The sequence below is a fragment of the Phoxinus phoxinus genome (genome assembly GCF_949152265.1).
Source record: "Phoxinus phoxinus genome assembly, chromosome: 20".
Taxonomy (NCBI): domain Eukaryota; kingdom Metazoa; phylum Chordata; class Actinopteri; order Cypriniformes; family Leuciscidae; genus Phoxinus; species Phoxinus phoxinus.
Window position 1 is genome coordinate 10,400,755 of NC_136895.1, and position 18,876 is coordinate 10,419,630.

Below are 18,876 nucleotides of genomic sequence, written 5' to 3' on the forward strand. Positions count from 1 at the left end.
TGTATGACTTTCTTCTTTCAGCCAAAACACAGAGTTATATTTAAAAAAATCCTGGCTCCTCCAGGCTTAGTCATGGAAGTAAATAGTAACTTGGATTTTGCAGCCCCCAAAAAAGTGCATTTATACTACTAAGGGAGTTAAAAAAGGCCTTCTGAAGTGAGGCGATCCGTTTTTGTTTTTTTGAACCACAGCTACCAAAATAGGCCAAAGAGTACCTGACGTTCTGTTAGTCGTGTGTGTTTGTGTATGTTACAAAAACATCACCCAAAACCATTTTAAAAATGCATTACCCAGCATTATACCTGAATTTCACAGGCAAATTGAGCGCTGTAAATGTAGTGAAAGGCCTCTTCAATGGTCTCCCCGAGAGCTACAACCCCATGATTCCTTAAAACCAACACCTGCAACACACACGTACACAGATCTGAGAAACATATCTTGCACATTTACAAACGACGTACTGCATTTTTCACTTTCATCATGCAACTGTCACTGGGTATTGAATTGTGGCAAGGTTGTTTACCTTCGTTGACGGCCCGAGGGCTTTCTGGAGCTCCAAGCGCTCATCAGGCTCATCCAGACTGCCTTGGTAGTTGTAGTAGGCAATGTCTCCCAGGATCAGAGACTCCTGAGAGATTGGGAGCAGGCCGCACTTCATAGCCGACACCTGACATAACAGAAGAGATTCATGCAAGTCATTGTGATTTAAAATAAACAAGTCATCATTTCTTTGAAATAAACTTCTTTTTGTTGTTGGTGACAGTGCATGTGAAGCTGAAGCCGGTGTAACTGGCGGACACTTACAGCAGCAGTGGCCGGTGTGCGTATGTGAATGATGCAGCGCACGTCGGGTCTCATGGAGTAGATGGCAGCGTGAGGGCTGAAGCCGGCCGGGTCGATCTGCAGGTTGGTGGAGCCCTGATCGATCACGTCACCGAGAATGTTCACCTTTACCTGGAGAACCAAAGAAACACATAATGTGGAATATAATGTAGTTTATGATCGGCTAAAACAGATGTATACAAAAATGATATTAGAGCAGAGGCGGCATCTGAATACTTCTATCGGAGTGCTTATTAATAAACAAATCTGAGCATCAATACACAGACTGTATGTCTTTATTCCCTTCTCTACAGTGTCCAACAAATTGCCTCATTTCCCTCATGACATCGTACACCTAATCAGGAAGGAACTGTCTTCGAAGATAAACTGAGAACCAGTGGATGATTCGGTTAATGTTTTTAATAAGCCTCCATTTCCTGGTAACCTCGATAGAGGATGACCATTGGGAGGGGAAGAAATCCAGGAAGTTTACAGCTTAATTAAGTTTTACATTTACACTACCGTTCAAAAGTTTGGGGTTGGTAAGATTTTTTTTTTGAAGGAAGAAAGGAATTGATACTTTTATTCAGCACGGGTGCATCTAAACAGATCAAACTAGTAAAGGCATTTATCATTTTACATGTATCAAATAAATGCTGTTTTTTTTGTTTTTTTACTTTCTATTCATCAAACCTGAATGGTTTCCACAAAAAATATTAAGCAGCACAACGGGTTTCAACATTTATAATAATAATAAATGTTTCTTGAGCAGTAAATCAACATATTAGAATGATTTCTGAAGGATCATGTGACACTGAAGACTAGGGCTGAAACGATTCCTCGAGTTACTCGATTACAAAAATTCCTCGAGGCAAAAACTCTGCCTTGAAGCCTCGTTAAATTCCTATGACACGCGCGGGGATGTGATTGTTTCACACGGACCGTTGTTCAAGCGCACCATAGCGCGTGATATATAATAAACCATACATTTTGAATTTAGTTGGCGCGATGGCGGAGAGTAAAGATGTCCATAAACGGCAGAGAATGTCTTAAGTTCAGCATCTCAACCGAAAACATCCACTCCATGCGGTTTCACCAAGCGTCGCTGAAACAAGGTCACGTAGCCTAAGCCTATACATTGATGTTCGCTGATTTTAATCCCATACTGTATTTTTTAGCGATGTTGTGATACGGTTTGACTAGATATGATGTTTAGCTGTGATGTTTTTAAGTAGTAAACATATTCACGTTCAATTGCAAGAGAATTACCCCTCACACACACACACACGTGCGCATGCACCCTCGTCTCTCTCACGCGCCAGTCCAATTGCGGCAATGCATCACATATGCTCAAACTTTTATGTAGCCACGCAACAAAAATTTCAGCATGCATTCACTATATACACCGGGGCGTGATGGAGGAACAAATATTGTAACGTTATTGCGGTCTTTGCGAGACCTTGCTTGTATATCATGTGACTCACGTCTGCCAAATAGTTAGACAACAACAAAAAATGAAACTCCCCAGCCTGCTTCTCCAAATCCACTCGTACTTTTGGGGAAGACATTATAACCGGCTACCAAAGTAATTGAGCATAGAACATTTTCAATTAAACAAAAAAATATAATACTACAAAACGTGCTAATATACTTCAACTAGCCTAAGTGAAAAACAAAATGCTGTTCTTTTTCTATTCAACAAAATGCATATTTGCAATAAAACATTCCCCTTTTCAAAGCTACACTATGTGTAGGTGTCTCCAACGCATGCAATTTGAAGCATCCGTTTGATTTTTCGAACGGATGCTTCACCTAAAAAGCACCATGATGCAAGCCAACTGCAGAGTTCTATTGAAAATGAATGTATGTATTTCTGCCGTACCAAACTGCAATGAAGCAACTGGTCTGACTGGGGCGTCACTCTTCCTCACGCACAGCATACGTGTGCGCACACACACACACACAGCCTACACACACACAATTTACAGTAAGTTGACTTAACTGTATTGTTATATAATTGTTGGCACTGGCACTTATAAACACTAAATGGGTAAAAATGGCAATAAATAGGCTTAGTTTTGGAACCAAATGTTGGAGTTGGAATAAATACCTGTTTTTTTTTGGATAAATAAAAGCCAAATGCTTGATCATTTTACAGCCACATCATTTTCGTTTTGCATTATTTGTTTTGGTTGTTTAAAAAAATAAAAAATAAAATAATCCGATTAATCGATCGATTAAGTGCTAGATTAATCGATTACAAAAAGAATCGATAGCTGCAGCCCTACTGAAGACCGGAGTAATGATGCTGGAAATTCAGCTTTGATCACAGGAATAAATTACATTTCCAAATGTACTCAAATAGAAAACAGTTATTTTTAATTGTAATAATATTTAACATGACTGTTTTTACTGTATATGATCAAATAAATGAAGTCTTGGTGAACATAAGAGACTTTCAAAAACATTAAAAAATCTTACCAACCTCAAACATTACAATGGTAGATTATCTATAAATGATTTATCAATCATTGGTTGTGTGTGTTGTTTTGGTCATGGGAAGTGAAAGAGGATGCTTGTGCGTGTCTGATTCCTCTAGAGCTTTGATTAAATATTGAATTGCATCACATGCTGGTCCTGTAACAAGCCTCCCAACATGCCCTTCACATGCCGGTCGATGCCGCACCCCATATCACTACCAGCTCAAAATAAACACAGTACCACTGCTCTGCTAATGAGCTCTGAGTGACATCCAACCTCATGCAGATCATGTTTACACACGTGACAGTTTTGACATGTGTCTCTTGCTATTCTTTTTTCATCTGTTACATATTGACTATTAAACTGGCCACAGGAAGTTGGTTCTCTTCTATATGGACATATCTGCTGTATTATGCCACCACACTAATGCTAATGAACTGAAACAAGACCTAACAGTTCTCTCAAGAGGAGTCAGGAAGCGACAACTCTTCGAATCGGATGAGAGATTTTGCCAGAGTAGGTCCAGACCTGCCAACCTTGAAGACATTTTATGAGTACTATCCCCCCCCGCGCAAACCTGATAGACCACCTCCAATGTACGCTCCACCGTTGCACACACACCTGTGAGAAACCTAACGCTATAATACATATTATACACATAATATACTTTCACCAATTAAGATGTATTAGTTACTCCATAACCATATACAAGTAGACCATAAATTTTATTCAAATACTGCAATCACTCCAAACATTTTGTACAGGAGGCATAGCCCATGGAAACTTCTTTCACCTGAAAATCTTGTCAGAAATAAAAGTAAACTGAGGACATTCTTTGTAAATAAATAAATCAAAACATTAAATAAATGTGAAAAACCAGCAGTTATCAATATCAAAATTAGTTATTATGAACACTATAAGTCCAAGTTATCTTTTTTTATTTGATAGAATAAAAACAGAACAAATTATGATACACCACACACACACGCGCACGCACACACACTAGCTAAATTAATTCAAAGGATACATGCAATTTACATTCAAATACATTGTTTGGCTCATCACTAGTACCTACTAGATTACAAAAAAATAGTATTACTGTGTAGAGGAATGGAGTGGATGAATGGCAGTACATGTATTGAAACAAATGTTGTCTTATATCCTGTCCAATATTTTGTGCCCATATTTTTGTTAGTCTAACCAATAGGAGGCGGAGTGAGCTAATACATAGGCCTAAGTAGTAATGTTAAAGATGAGAGTCAGACCAGGTTACACTTAGCCTTCTGAATTACACTGCGCAAACCAAAAGTAATACTAACCCACTGGAGGAAGAAGGGTTGGTTCTCCACAAAACATAAAATATTCATTTTTTCGTGTTCGCATTTATGAGGAAAAAACTATGTTAGGGGCGTGACAGTTCTCCGTTACGGACCGCTCTGAAAGCGGCACTTACTGCACAAACAGAAAGCACAAAGCCTTTCTTTAAAGTGAATTTCGTTTTGTATACATTTTATCTTACTTTTAATCCATGTTTCATCAAGCAATTGTCTGGATTGAATAAATAAGAAGTAAACAAGAAAACAAGAAATAATCACGACAGAGGCGCCGGCGTCAACTAACGTTAGAGCTCGCCTCATAAAGCAACCGAAACTCAGCGTCTACTTGACTCGCATACCTGTCTAGCTGCTACTTTTAAACAGAACAATTCAAAACGAAAGAAAACAGACTGCTCTCTGCTTATGTAATCCGTATAAAATGTGCATTTCTCTCTGGCGCCTTCACTACTGCGAAGATCGCGAGACAGCATCTTCAACTTCATCTTTTCAGCCGACACGACACTGATACAGGAAACACTTGTTTATTAATAAACAATTAGAATATCTCCTTTCTATATTTGACATTATTTGTAATCATTACTTTTGCCGGTTCTTTGCGACAGCTTTTAGGTGCGTTATTGGCTAGGTATCTTATCCGGCTAGTTTGGCTTGCTTGAGGCACTGAATTGAGCGCTGATCGCGAAGCATGTAAACAAGAGGGGTAGGTGGGCGGCGGGTTAACATGCAGCGCTCTGATTGGCCGAAAGCTTTTCACTCCACTTAAACACTGTGGCTCAGCGCGGCAGAATCAGCATCATAGATTGCATAGAAACTGAAATCGGCGAAATGCGAGAAGCAACAAAATGCGTACCCAGAGAGCAGCCAATCGTACAAGCGTACTTATGGGTCAAAATGCGTGCAGAGTACGAAAAATGCGTACATGTTGGCAGGTATGTAGGTCTTCGTTTATTAAGTAATAAATGGTAAGAGTAAATGCTTTAATTAGTATATGTGTGGTTTGAGTTTTGCTGTAAAATAGTCCAGCAAACACATATTCATCATTACTAATTGATTTTTGTGGAGTGAAAAACATTTAACAGTGCAATTAACAGGCATAAAAAAATAATTAAAAAAAAAAGTTACAAGTTACAATTTCCTGTTACATGAACATTTGGAACGGTTCACAGCAGTTGCTTCATAGACACGAAATCTCACGCCACATTATGCAACAGTAAAAGCTTGCTTTAGCAAAACACTAATCAACATTGTGGTTAGGAATTTGAACACACTCCTCTAGGTGTGTGACATTTATCATTTCGTGGACGCAATCCATGCTGAAATGCTTGAGCGATTGATTTCCACATGCAGATTTTGCAAAGAGTTAAAGTTGGATTTGCTGCATTGACCAACAGAAAGCTGCTTGGTTTGAAAGTGACTTTTGTGTGAGCTGTGCTTCATAAATCAGTAGACTAATTACAAATAGATCATAGACCTTTTTTAAAGCACAATAATTCACTAATATGACCACACCTTTACCCTAAGTACTATTGAACTTGGGTATGTAAACCATCCTGGAGAGTTTGCGCTACTGACATTAACTCTTTCCCCACCATAGATGAGATTTTCCATCATTTATGACAACGCTTCCCTGCCATTCAGAAGTACGTATGGCAATCTGTGTTTTCACTGTTGTATGATAGGGGGTGCTGTTACGCATCTCCTGAAAGAGTACAGCATCTCCGGATCCAAAAACAAGTGAAGAGTAAATAGTTGTTTACGCACAAGTTAGCTAATGCAATCATCAAACCATCAACAGCACACAAATCAAAACTGCCTAAAGCTACGTTCACACACTACAAGCGACTTTGTCGCTGCAGGTCGCCAGTGGCTGGCGGTTAGGTCGCATAATATTAAAGATGAATGAGAAACTGTGAGTGCTTTTTGCCATCGCGGCTATTTAATTGCAACAAACAGGCAAATACCGGTCTATATGGGTTCACGAAACCAATCAGGCTCTGAGTCAGTACTGTGAATACCACTGTATGTACACGGAGATATACCACAACTTAAGGCAAGTTCACACTACAGGATTTTAAAACGTCGGGCTGAACTGTGAGGTTCACACTACATGACTTGCTCTGTGAAATCAGGAGTGTTTAAGTTGTTGAGCTGTTCACACCACACGACACAACGTGATTGATCCGCAACAGGAGGTAACTCACTACACGAGTTGACAACAACTCTGTCATCCAACGATTCTATCTTGTCTACAAACCACGTTTTGTCACGAAAAATCACGCGATAAAACGAACCGGAAATGACGCAATACAGCACGCGCGCCACTACCCAGCGAAGAAGAACACAAGTACACAACACGCGAGTCTTTGTTTGAATATGGACGTCAGACAGAAATTAGTGCTGCAAACTGTTTGCGAGATGATTTGCTCTGAAAAAAAAAAAAAAACGTATTTTCCCGGTGACCTCAACCCATGCCTTGCTCTGATTGGCTGTAGCTCATGACATCACATGTGGTTGAGTCGTGCGACAGCTCCGTATATCTAGCATGCTAGATATTTTCCTGGGCTCTGCGAGCGTCGTTGATGCGTTGTTGGCTCTTTCATACTAACAGATTGGCGAGCGCTCATCGGCCGCTAATCCCCCGCGATAACCACCCGACCTATTGGCGAGCTCAACGATTAGCAAATCGGGCTTAAAATCCTGTAGTGTGAACTAGGCATTATAGGACAGTTTCTGACTGCTAAAATTAGCTTCTCGTTCAACTTGCCTCTGTCAGAGTGACGGATGATCCCGCGTGCTCCACTGACTTCACTTCTATTGGTTGTCGCTCCCGAAAGTCGCTCTTCATTTGCATAAAGTTAAACAGATCTCAACTTTGTCGCGTCGCCAGACACGCCCTATCAGGTCGCCAACGGCCGCGATCGCATTAGCACATCGCATTCCGACCACATTAGTTCCCAAGCAAAATAGAGGAGAGGTTGATCATTTGAATTTGATAAGGTGCACAACACTATTTATAGGCAAGATTTTCACGATAGAACGCTTGTTTTTCAGCAGGAATGCAAATTAGAATAGCACTTAACCATGAACACGAGAGCCACACCACACAAAGGGCTTTTAATTGGTTTATTTCGTTAGCAAACATGTCACAATAATTGTTAAGTTCTTTCCATCGATCAATTTTCTGCAAAAATAACGATCGACATGCTTGTTTGCTTTGCGGCCCCTTTAAATAAAGTTTTTAAAAAAGAACAATCTTTCCACGGCGTCGTTGGCAGGCGGCGGTGTGAACGCACGGTAACATTACCGTATATGAAATGTCGAAACCCACAAAGAGGTATAAGACTGTGCAAGCTTTGGGGGTGTTGATTGACTCAATCTCCGATAATTCATGTTTTGATCGTCATTTTAAAATAAATTGTTCAAAATGTATTTTTCTTTAGGAAACTTTCAAGTGTTGATTAAAGATTGAATGAAGCTAGAATATAATAATGTTTGTTTAAAAGCAGATGCTTTGTTCTTTTCATATATTGACTATTTGCATATTTATACAACACATTCTGGGGGGCATGGAAGTTTTATGAACATAATCAAAATGCTGGCACTGGCAGGCAACTTAAAAATGACCCCAAATAATGTTGAAATGTACTTCAAAGGGATAGACCAAAGCCATATCTACAGATCAGAATATCATGAAGACTTGGCTCTTTTTCGACTACACACACCCGAGTCATGACAGTTTTGCATGGGCATTCTCTTCTCATCATATTCTTCTCTGTTAAGGGGCTTAGAGCACTAATAAGTGTACAAGAGCGAGGTGTAAGTGACTGATCACATGGAGGGTTAATAAAACCGTGACCCAGATTGCTGGCCTCATTCCAGCGGGCACAAACCCACAGTCACGCCCACAGAAGCGGAGAACAGGAGCTCTGAATGACGGTGTCAGCAACACTGAGATCACACACACGCACACACACACACACACACCCTGGCTTTATCTAACTCTCACTGTCTAAAAGACCGTCCACACACACACAGAAACTGGACAAACCTGTACTGGCTTTGATCCATAAATAAAAGGTCAATGGCATCTATTAAAGCCTATTATACATAACCAAGAGAGCAAGAGCAAAGAAATCTGCCGCGATCCTGAAACGACACAATGACTGAGTGTATTTTTTCATGACTGTGAAAAATGTGTGTAACTCTACCCCCAAACACAATCCAGCACAGTGCAGCATTAAAAACAGCATTAGCCAGCGCAAGAGTGCAAGTCAGACGCAGATACTGCCACTGCTCTCCTCGGGCGATTTCAATTATGTTCACGGAGTCATAAATGCTGCAGACAGGAGGACAAATGTGCTTCACAAATTCATTCGAGCACTAAATTACCTGATTGGCAGGAATTTGTCAAAACAGCATCCACCACGAGCAGCATGTCAAAACTCATTACGCTGGCGGGAGGGAAAAGTGAAACCTCAAGAACAATTCAATTCTGTTTGTCACCAACTAACCATCCATGTCGTAACGGTGGCTTCTGCGGTTTAGAAATCGCACATGCTCATGTTGCGATTTTATTACGGTCTAGATTAATCGCACAGTCCTAGTTTTTATCCATCACCCACTACTCCAGCCATTCTCAATATGATTATCAGATAAGATTATCAGAGTCCTAAAAGCCCAAAGGTACTTTGTTTTTGTGTGTACACTAGGGGATGTATGTTTCTACAAAGCTTGATTTTTCTAAACACACATACTGCGTTCGCTCAGCTTGCACATGCGTCTTGAATTGTTTTGCACCAATTAGCAAGTTCACAAGGTGGCAACACTGTCCCAGACCTTTGTTTCAATTCAGTTTAAAAAAATAAATGGAAGAGATGAAACTACTGGAGACACAACAACAATAGAACGTTTATGAACACTTGTGTGGGTTAAAGGTAGGGTAGGCATTTCTTTTTTTTATGTATATATACATCTTCTGTGGAAGTCTCAGGACGAAAAAATGTTCACCCAATTGCATTCAGTCCACTTTCTGTAAGCCTGTTGAGTTGTAGACAGACGTCAGTCCCTGAGCACCACAACAGAAACAGCAGCTGCCTTTTACAGTTCCTCCTGAACCAAAACAACGAGCTCATGCTACGTTCACGCCATGTCAGTGTCGCAATTACGAGATGTTGTAAACCTGTGACGTTCTAGCTGGAGCTGTTCACATCCTCAGACTTGGACTTATGTTTTTTTTTTTATGTCAAAACTATCAACGCTGAAATTAATCTGCAGCAGTCAGGTGGTACAAGTAAGAGCTCTGTAAGTTGTTTACGTTTATTATCATTGTACTGTTATGTGCTTTGAGACATGAGGCAGTTTAACGACTCATCTTGTGAGGCTTTGCAGATTCTGCTGTGCGCGCTCATGTGTTTTGAAGAAGGGGTGGCTTTGGAGACGCTCTGAAGGGAGGGTGGGATCTCATGCTTTCAAAATTAGCTTGCTAGTGCTAGCCTCTCCAAAATTGCAGCAACTCTAGTTTAAAGTACAAAGACATTTAAATCGGTCAACTTCTGGAGAGAAATAGCACAAACACTGGGCCGGGAAGGAACTTTCTAGTGCCGAACTGGAGTATACTTAGGGAAATATCCTAATTGTTTAGTGCAGGGGTTTTCCAGGACCAGGATTGAGAACCACCACAATACGATTACAAAATAATAAGCATGAACAACTACAGGCACTAAAAGCCTCCGACTGACATGAACACACAGGCTAGTACGGATCCAAAACCCACTCTGAGATTTCAAAAGAAATAACCGGCTGATTAAGCATGTCAAACATTGGCAACGATCAGAGAGCTCAGTCAAGGTCTGCCAACACACTATGTGCACGGCACATTTCAGACTTAAATCCCAAACACAAAGAAAAACACATATCATTTCAACTATTATTAAGCTCTGGGCAATAATAATGTCTCAATAATTTAAACAGGCTGTTAAACCACTGAGAAAACGGAAATGCCAAAGCAGCATAACATATTACCAATAAGCTATTTGATCAAAACTGAAGCATTAATCAATCATGTACCGGTAATCAACATAATATGTAACTGATAAATGAATTCCGAAGTTAGGAACGACAAAAGCCTGAATCGAATCTATTTTCATTCTCACTGGAATGCGAGTTTGAGCTGAAGTCGCTGCTCAAAGTGACCCTGTCAGCCCCGTGGGCGTGATGCTCAAGCCGTTCCCAGAACCGCTATCAGGCTCTGCTGTGATAATGCGAGACAGACAGTTTGTTTACCAGATTGGACGCAGAGGCCTCGGCGAAGGACAGCCCTCTGGGGATGATGAGGATATGATCCTGCTCCTTACTGACACGAACCTACAAGGTAAAAAAAGAAAACAAATAAGCAGCTGTTTTTCTTCTCGTGATCAAATTAGAACAAGGTTTTTTAATCCGTACCAACAACAGTCATCCATATATATTAAAACATTTGGATATTTCCCTTTTTTAGCACATCAGCATGAGCAGAGATGCTGTAACTACAAAATTATGATGACAAACAGCATATTTCTCCATTGACGGCCATTCAAAAAGTTATATTATAATACTATAATATGACATTTTTGGGGATTAAATGAATGGAAGGATTATAGACCTACTTGGCTCAATGAATTAAAACTGAGAGTGTCTGATTAGAGGAACTATAATGTTTATTGCCTGGAGGAACGGATTGCGAAACACTGGATAACACCGTGCACGCCATTCACTTTCATTTCCTTGTTCTAAAATACTAACACAAAATCAACTATATTTAACCTTTGGTACCAATACTAATGATAGAAAGCTTTGCCTTACTGTAATGTAACAGCTTGTGAAGTGGGCCCAGCTGAACAGGTCCACTATTCTGTAGAGGCCGGCCAGTTTGCAGCGGGTCTGTTTCTCTCCCTTCACCATAGTATTGGACTCCATGCTGAACATGTCGTTAATTGGGGTCACCATGCCCAAACCTGAGAAAACCAGGAACAATTCAAGAACAGGTTAAAAACACAACACAAATAAACTGCCATGTGCAGCTTTCTCATTTGTTCGTGTTAACCGTTTTAAACAATTTAATAAGATAAGACTTACATTAAAAATGTATTTAACAGTATCAAGATGTTTATTAGACATCAATAAGTGAGGTCAGGTCACCTAAACGCACAACTTGAAATGGACATTTTAGAACTGCTCTCATGGGAATATGGACAACGAATCGTTGTGTGTAAATCGATACCCTGATACTGATTAAACTCAGACTCTAAATAAAGCCAGTGGTGTGTCCTGATTAACTGATAACACCTCAGAAGTGTCCATGAAACACTGATACGCCTGAAATCTAATTTACCATATCTTATTTATAACCATTAGGGATTCTGGTAAAAAAAGAATTAGGAAATCCAATAATAGTAAAAAAAATGAAAAAAATTCAGCCATACAATAAACAAGTAGCTCTTCACATCTACAATAATCACATTTTATATAAAGCACAGACAAAGTCTATCCAGAACTCCACTTTACTAAACAATCCTGGGCTACGTTTCCCAAAAGCATTTTGATTTTATTGTAATGAACACTGGTGGCAATGGTCTCCACACTCTTGGGGACTTGGGCTTATGATGCTTTTGGGGAACGCAGCCCAGATCTCATTCAAGAGCTTCGGTTGACAACACACTTTAGAACTCTAAATGTTCGAGAACTCTTTCCAGAACTCCACTTGACTAAACATTCTGGAACTCATTTCAAACCTCCAGCTGACTGAATATTCCAGAACTCTATGGAACTCCAGCCGGATAAATCTGGAGCTTGGTGTAGTTTAAGATTGAGAATTGCTTTCAAAATCTCCATTGAATAGACTTCATATATCTGTGCAAATGTGGGCAGTCATAAATGAACTGGGAAGGGCGCTTCGCATTTTAAACTATGTACACATTAAATTCCTATTTCTAACTATCAGATCCAGTTATCCATGATATGTTCTAGAAAACGCTCTAGACCTTTGGATGGTCTACAGACAACGCTGAGGTTTAGGCTCTGAATGTACAGTAAGTACTGAAAGGGGTTCACTGAAATTCCACTGATTAGTTCCGCATAGCAGAGCACAGAGAGAAAACAGACACATGTGTGGAGAGCTGGATGGGGTGATAAGGGAGGAAGTAGTGAGATAAAAGAATGCAAACACTTTCTTGAGTTGGCTGGTCGTATTTCCTCCTTCAACGTTTGTTTATGCGACCTGTATGCTAAAAAAAACAAATCTTTCTCTTGTGCATTTAATCTTTTGTAACTGCATTTGTGTATTTTTTTGTATGTACAGCACTGGTCAACCAAGGTTGTTTTTAAATGTGCTTTATAAATAAATGGCAAATGAAAACTAGAATTGAACTGTATAACTCTGAACAGGTGGAGGAGTCTCTGATGCAATCTGTGGCAGTGGAGATGAGCCGCACCATGCCGATACTCACTGAGGGGGGAGGTGGAGAAACCGGCTAAGGAGCTGGTCATGAAGAAGTCTGCGATCTGCCGCAGAGCGAGCAGTCCTGCTGGGTTATTCCCCTTGTTCATCTGTTCCTGGATCATTCCCTCCAGCTCATCTTTAAATGCCTGAAAGAGAAAGCATGCATGAGATTAGAGATGTGTCACACACAGCTGTAATCCTCTCACGCTCCTGCACGTTTAAACCTTCATGTACAGTTTTTTCCACTTGTACCGCTACACCTAGTTAAGTATATTAACCTAGAGGCCTACTTCCACTCACTCTGAAGAGCTAAAGGAGACCAAACAGAAGGAGATCTGATGTTCTCTACAGACAAAAACAGTGAAGACAGTGAAGGATGAAAGTAACATCTCACGGTCTTAAAGACTTTGGTTATATACAAAATCCCTCAAGTCCATTGTAACCTTGAAAATGTATTTTCCGTGTTTAAAGAAGAAAATCATTCAGTGTTTCTACCATTGTGTCAGGTGTGTTTTGATTTTTTATGTTTTTAATTAATTTATGAAGCCACTTTAAACTTTGTCGTTACATATTGTTATATTTTAATGGCATCATATTTTGTTCGGGAAATTAGCTTACTTCATTGTGAATAGAAAATCCCGACAATATCACTGCTAAATACCTATAAATATTGTGATCCTAACCCTAACGTATCCGTAACACGCCGGCTCCACTAGTAGTCCCCCCCCCCCCCCTCCCCCTCCCCTGAAAAAGAGCCCAGGGGAAACACAGATTCATAACTGGTTTCTAAAACCAGTGATAAAGCTCTTCTGTAAGATGTGCTGTCATTCTGCACACCTGTTCGGATCAAAGAGCTCAGACGAAAGAATGAATCGCAGACATTGACAGAGTGCTCACACGCTGTGGTAATAACAGAGGAGATTCACTGACACAACACCTCAGTTATGATGACTTCATTCTTACTGTACAAGTGCACAAAGACTTGTCTTATTACCAGGTGTGAGTAAGTGTCTGGATGTGAGCTGATGCATGCAAAACTTCCTTCAGCACAGTATGCGAGATTGACACACTGATACGTCCTAACCAGGCAGAATACATGCAAACACTATGCAAAAACATACATGCATACACCAGAATAAGAAAGGTAAACAAGTCTTAGCAGACATGCACTGTTCACTGATTGCCTGATGGATTTTGAACACAAAATGCTGAGCAGTGGTTAAAAATCAGCTGTTTTAATCTGTCTGACTAGGTTTATGCAAATTGCATGTACTGGGATAAATAATGGCTTTTTAAAGTTGTGTTTATATAGTAATAAGCAATAAGCATCAATCAATCACTAGATTTGCCAAAGTTTCAGAGGTCATTGACATCAAATCCTTGAGAGACACTCAGAGTTTAGTTAACTGGATATCTACGAGGAGAACTGTTCTGCTTTGTGCTTGTGTGTAAACTAATCAGTGCTTATTACTAATCTAGGGTGAAACACACTACTCAGGAATCAAATTACATTGGCCTTTATGTTTGTTTGGTTTTGAACGAGAGCCTAATCCATCAAGCATACACTGAGGAAACAAAGGGAAAGTAAGAAGCCACAAATGCATGCCCTTAACCTGTTAGCCTTCAGCGCCACTTTTGAAAAATCCCCAGAAATAGCATACCCAACCTAAAAAAGATTCAATTAATTGACCCTTTGTCCTAAAAGCTCAAGTACGGTCTCATTTGAAAGCTGACACCTGGCACTTTATTGGAAATGTAGAATGAATTATTGTCATAATGAAAAAAAAATTATGAATAGCTTCAAAGTTGTGTAAGTTATTAGAAATTTATTTTTATGAAACATCTTCATGAAAATTAAATTGAAGTTGGCCCGTCAGCACTCTAGAAATGCACTCCAGCTAAAGACACATGTCTGACCATGTTATATTTAAAATTTGAAGGTGATAAGTCTAAAACTCTGTATTTTGTTAAATGTTTTTCAAGATCATCTCAAATGACTTTATTTTGAATTGACTCTAAAATGCAAACTTGTGTTTATTGTCATCTATTAGCATCTATTCAGTCTATTGTCTCTATTGTTTTGTGGTGCAAACGAGCCCCATTCAGTGTCAGTCTCTCCTGCACACATTTACACCTTTCCAGCCTGCTTATGGCCATAAATATTATTTTCCTTTGTCTCCATTATAATCGCTAACGCTGGCTAATCACGGTGTTTCACCCCCTAATTTCTTTCATAATCTTCACTTCACATTTGAAACTGTATCAAATGCCTTTCTTAAATAAAGAAATATTTCAGTAAGCATTCCGATTTAGAAAAAAAATCATAAAAAATAACAGCTAGATGGCAGGTGCAACTAGAGAGCTAGCTAGCATGTTAGCTTAGCACACCATCAATACACGACAATTTATGAGATTAAAACCCTTTTTGTGCTCCAAACTTACTTTATAGTGCAAGTCGAGTGTTTTAAATAATCTTCTATGAGCTTATTTGGCTTCAGAAAAGAAAATCAGACAGAAAATATATGATTTGATATTATTCTGCACTATTGTAAAGTCTATACCGATTAGCATTACATTATACATATAATCTATTATTATAAAAATACCTGACATGGCTCGAAGAACACAGGTAAATCAAATATCATTGCAATCATGTTTATTGTCTTCAAAACATCTTTATCTGCATGTTATAGCGATCTCTGAAAGCTAACGTTAGCTGTGTTTATGTCAGTGACGTCCTGGAAGGTCACAGGTTATTTCTTCTTCGTGAGCTTTCATATTTGGAAAAAACTGTGCAAATGGCGCCCTCAGCCTGCTGTATGGATTGAAAACACAGTACATCAGAGTATCCAGCGCTCTTTATGTATACATCGACGCATTTGGATATAAATTCAATAAATATTATTCCTGTCTATAGAAATATGATGTAAACCTATGATAATATATCAATATTTCTCCAAATCTGCACATTTTTGAGCCAAAAGCCCTGAGGAACGTTGTTTTGTCACGCGTTCTCAAGACAACAGCACCGGAGTTTTTTTCTGAATGGAGCAGCTGACGCTCATAATTCATATTAAAGGTATCGACTCATTTTTTCATTACATAAATCCTGACACAAATTAAGACATAACTGTCACTATAAGTTTCTCAGAATACAATAGTGGTCAAATACTGAAACGTGAGACTTATATATTTTTAATGATGTATAGTTTGTCAAGGTAATAACATTAAATCTGATAGTAACTTTGAACTATTTAAAAAAAAAAACGCTTCAGAGCGTCCTCGCTCTGGTGAAGGTTAACAGGTTAATACACACATAATAGCCCCAAACTACGTTTATGGGTTTGTTAAAACTTCAACTGTAAAGGTGTGGCCACATTTGCTGTTATTCTGAGAATTTTTGAGGGCAAAATCCAGTCATTTTATTAGGAATCTATGAGATTGGGAAAATCGCATGAAGCTGAAAAACTTCCCAACACAAATTTCACAACACATTCAAGTGGGTAATGCGAATTCGCCACGTTTAACAGAAGAAAGCTTCTTGGTTTGAATGTGACTTGTGTAAGTTCTACTACATAAATCACTTACAATTGACAAAACACAATGGATGTTTTTTGCTTGGAAAATTGTGCAGAAATTTTGCTAATGTGACTGCACTTTTAAGTATGAGCAACAGTAATAGTGAATCTTGTCTACTACACTAAATAGGTGCGAACAAGCACACAATAAATCTGGGATCTGTTTTGCTGTGTGCAGGTTTCGTTCAGCGAAGTACTTTCGAGGTGAACAGCATGATGAAAGATTAACTGTGGGAATCATCAAACATGCCTCCAAAGGGTTACGCCATCACATAAACATGGGCTTTTATGCCCACACTTGTCATTCGATCAAAGCGGTGAAGATCTAACTTCATAATACAAAACAGAGTTACTACATTAATATCAAACCACAAAACTGTATCCGTCATGGTGGAAGATGGGAGTTATCTAGCCTTTAAAGCAGGGATAGGCAACTTCAGTCCTGGAGGGCCAATGTCCTGCAGAGTTTAGCTACAACCCGAATTAAACACACCTGAACAAGGCAATCAATGTTTTCAGGATTACTAGATAGATACAGGCAGGTGAGTTGTTATCAGGGCTGAAGCTAAACTCTGCAGGACAGTGGCCCTCCAGGACCGGAGTTGCCTATCCCTGCTTTAAGACATTGTAATGTGGGTCAGAGTCAGCTTTGATATGCTGTCTGATCAGACAAGGTGAATTTGTTTTAGCAACCCATTCACTTCACTCTATGAGCACATGGGCGGCTCTTCAAACGCAATAGTAGCCAAAACTAGCTAAATAAGTACAAAGGTGAGATGGAGATATCCTGGGCTCTAATTCCCTGTGTGAGTATTAAATTGTGATTGAATGAGAACTGGACGCCCGGGACAGGGTATGAAACGATCCCGCCAGCCTCTCAGCATGAAATCCTCTCAAACGTGAGGGTCCTGACCAAACCAAACCACAGCGCTCTTGGAAAACAGTTACGACTCTGGGAATGGCATGCTTTAATGCTGAAAATGGAAACCGAGGGGAGTGAACTAAAAATAACCCAAGGGAGGAAATTCAAGACAAATTCAATTTTGCCACAACAGTTTAATATCATTAACATGTTGTTTAACCTCCTAAGCAAATATCCGTCAGGGCAAACCACTATTTTTCCTCAGTTTCCAGAACGGCTTGCGTTAAAAACACTGAGATGTCTTCATTTGTTTTGGTTGTGACAGCACAGATGAGGTCTAAGCATAGCAAACTCCGCCCTGCCTATAATAGTCTGACCTTAAACACAGTCTACGGACAGACGTGTAATTTAAGCAGCTCTCTTCCACACGCACACACATGGAAACCCTGATGCTACAGCGAGAGAGATGAAAGAGAGGCTTGTTGAATCGCCTCTGATAGCGCAGACGTAAACACACAGTCCTGTGTGCCGATACACCTGCTGCCTACCCTGCCTGGCTCCTCTCCATACAGAGTGAAGGATGAGTGAGAATAGTATATAGTGTGTCTCAGAAACACGTGCTCCGACAGCTGCTGCTAATAAAGCCCAGCAGGCCACGCCGTAATTGACCGTGCGGTCACACTGCCTCTTGTTTATCACAACTATAGAGATTGCAATGACAGAAGGAATGCATTTCACTTTCAAATACTGACATTAAAGCGCTCAACCGTGCAGATCTGCTCTAGGCTGTTGCTTCAAATTCATGTCAAAGGAAAGGTCTAAGTTTAGATTGATCCTTTCCACCACAAAGACATGATATATTTTACATTGAGTTTATATTTTGCATTTCTCATTTTAATTTTAGAATTAAAACTTGAACATTTATTTTAATAGTAGCCTATATTCTAATATTTATTTGTAAAATGGTTATAATATAGAAAAAAAAATTTTTTACGAAGTGAGGTACGAGTTGGTATTATTTGCGGAGTTAATCGACGGCATGAGACAGATGTCGTCCATACAGCTTAACTTGTATTGAACCAGAAAATTCCTTTAAACAGTGTGTGTTTACTGAAATGTCTGCAGGAGTGTAATCTGCGCAGTATGCTCACTGTAATCTCTCCAGTGTGTGTTAACTGTAATCTTGTGTGTGGTCGCTATAATCTCTCTTCTGTAGGTCAGAGGTGCAGGGCTGTGCTTCGCTGGCTGGATTGTGTTTAGATGTGAGAAGTGGATGTCGGTGGTGTGCGTGTAAAAGGGTGTGGTCTTCCAGATGGGGTT

The 18,876-nt window shown here is 39.6% G+C and overlaps 1 protein-coding gene across 12 annotated transcripts in view; it reads right to left on the reverse strand.

Annotated features, from left to right (window-relative positions):
- The window catches only part of add3a (adducin 3 (gamma) a), a 95,606-nt gene that overhangs the window by 9,568 nt on the left and 67,162 nt on the right, over positions 1-18,876 (reverse strand). For all 12 annotated transcript variants that reach the window (XM_079592342.1, XM_079592350.1, XM_079592345.1 and 9 more), the window contains 6 exons: positions 13,124-13,262; positions 11,481-11,632; positions 10,923-11,003; positions 805-954; positions 524-667; positions 303-401 (listed from right to left, as the gene is read on the reverse strand). In XM_079592342.1, coding sequence (XP_079448468.1) covers positions 303-401; positions 524-667; positions 805-954; positions 10,923-11,003; positions 11,481-11,632; positions 13,124-13,262 — 765 coding nt within the window. The remainder of the gene's footprint in view (positions 1-302; positions 402-523; positions 668-804; positions 955-10,922; positions 11,004-11,480; positions 11,633-13,123; positions 13,263-18,876) is intronic.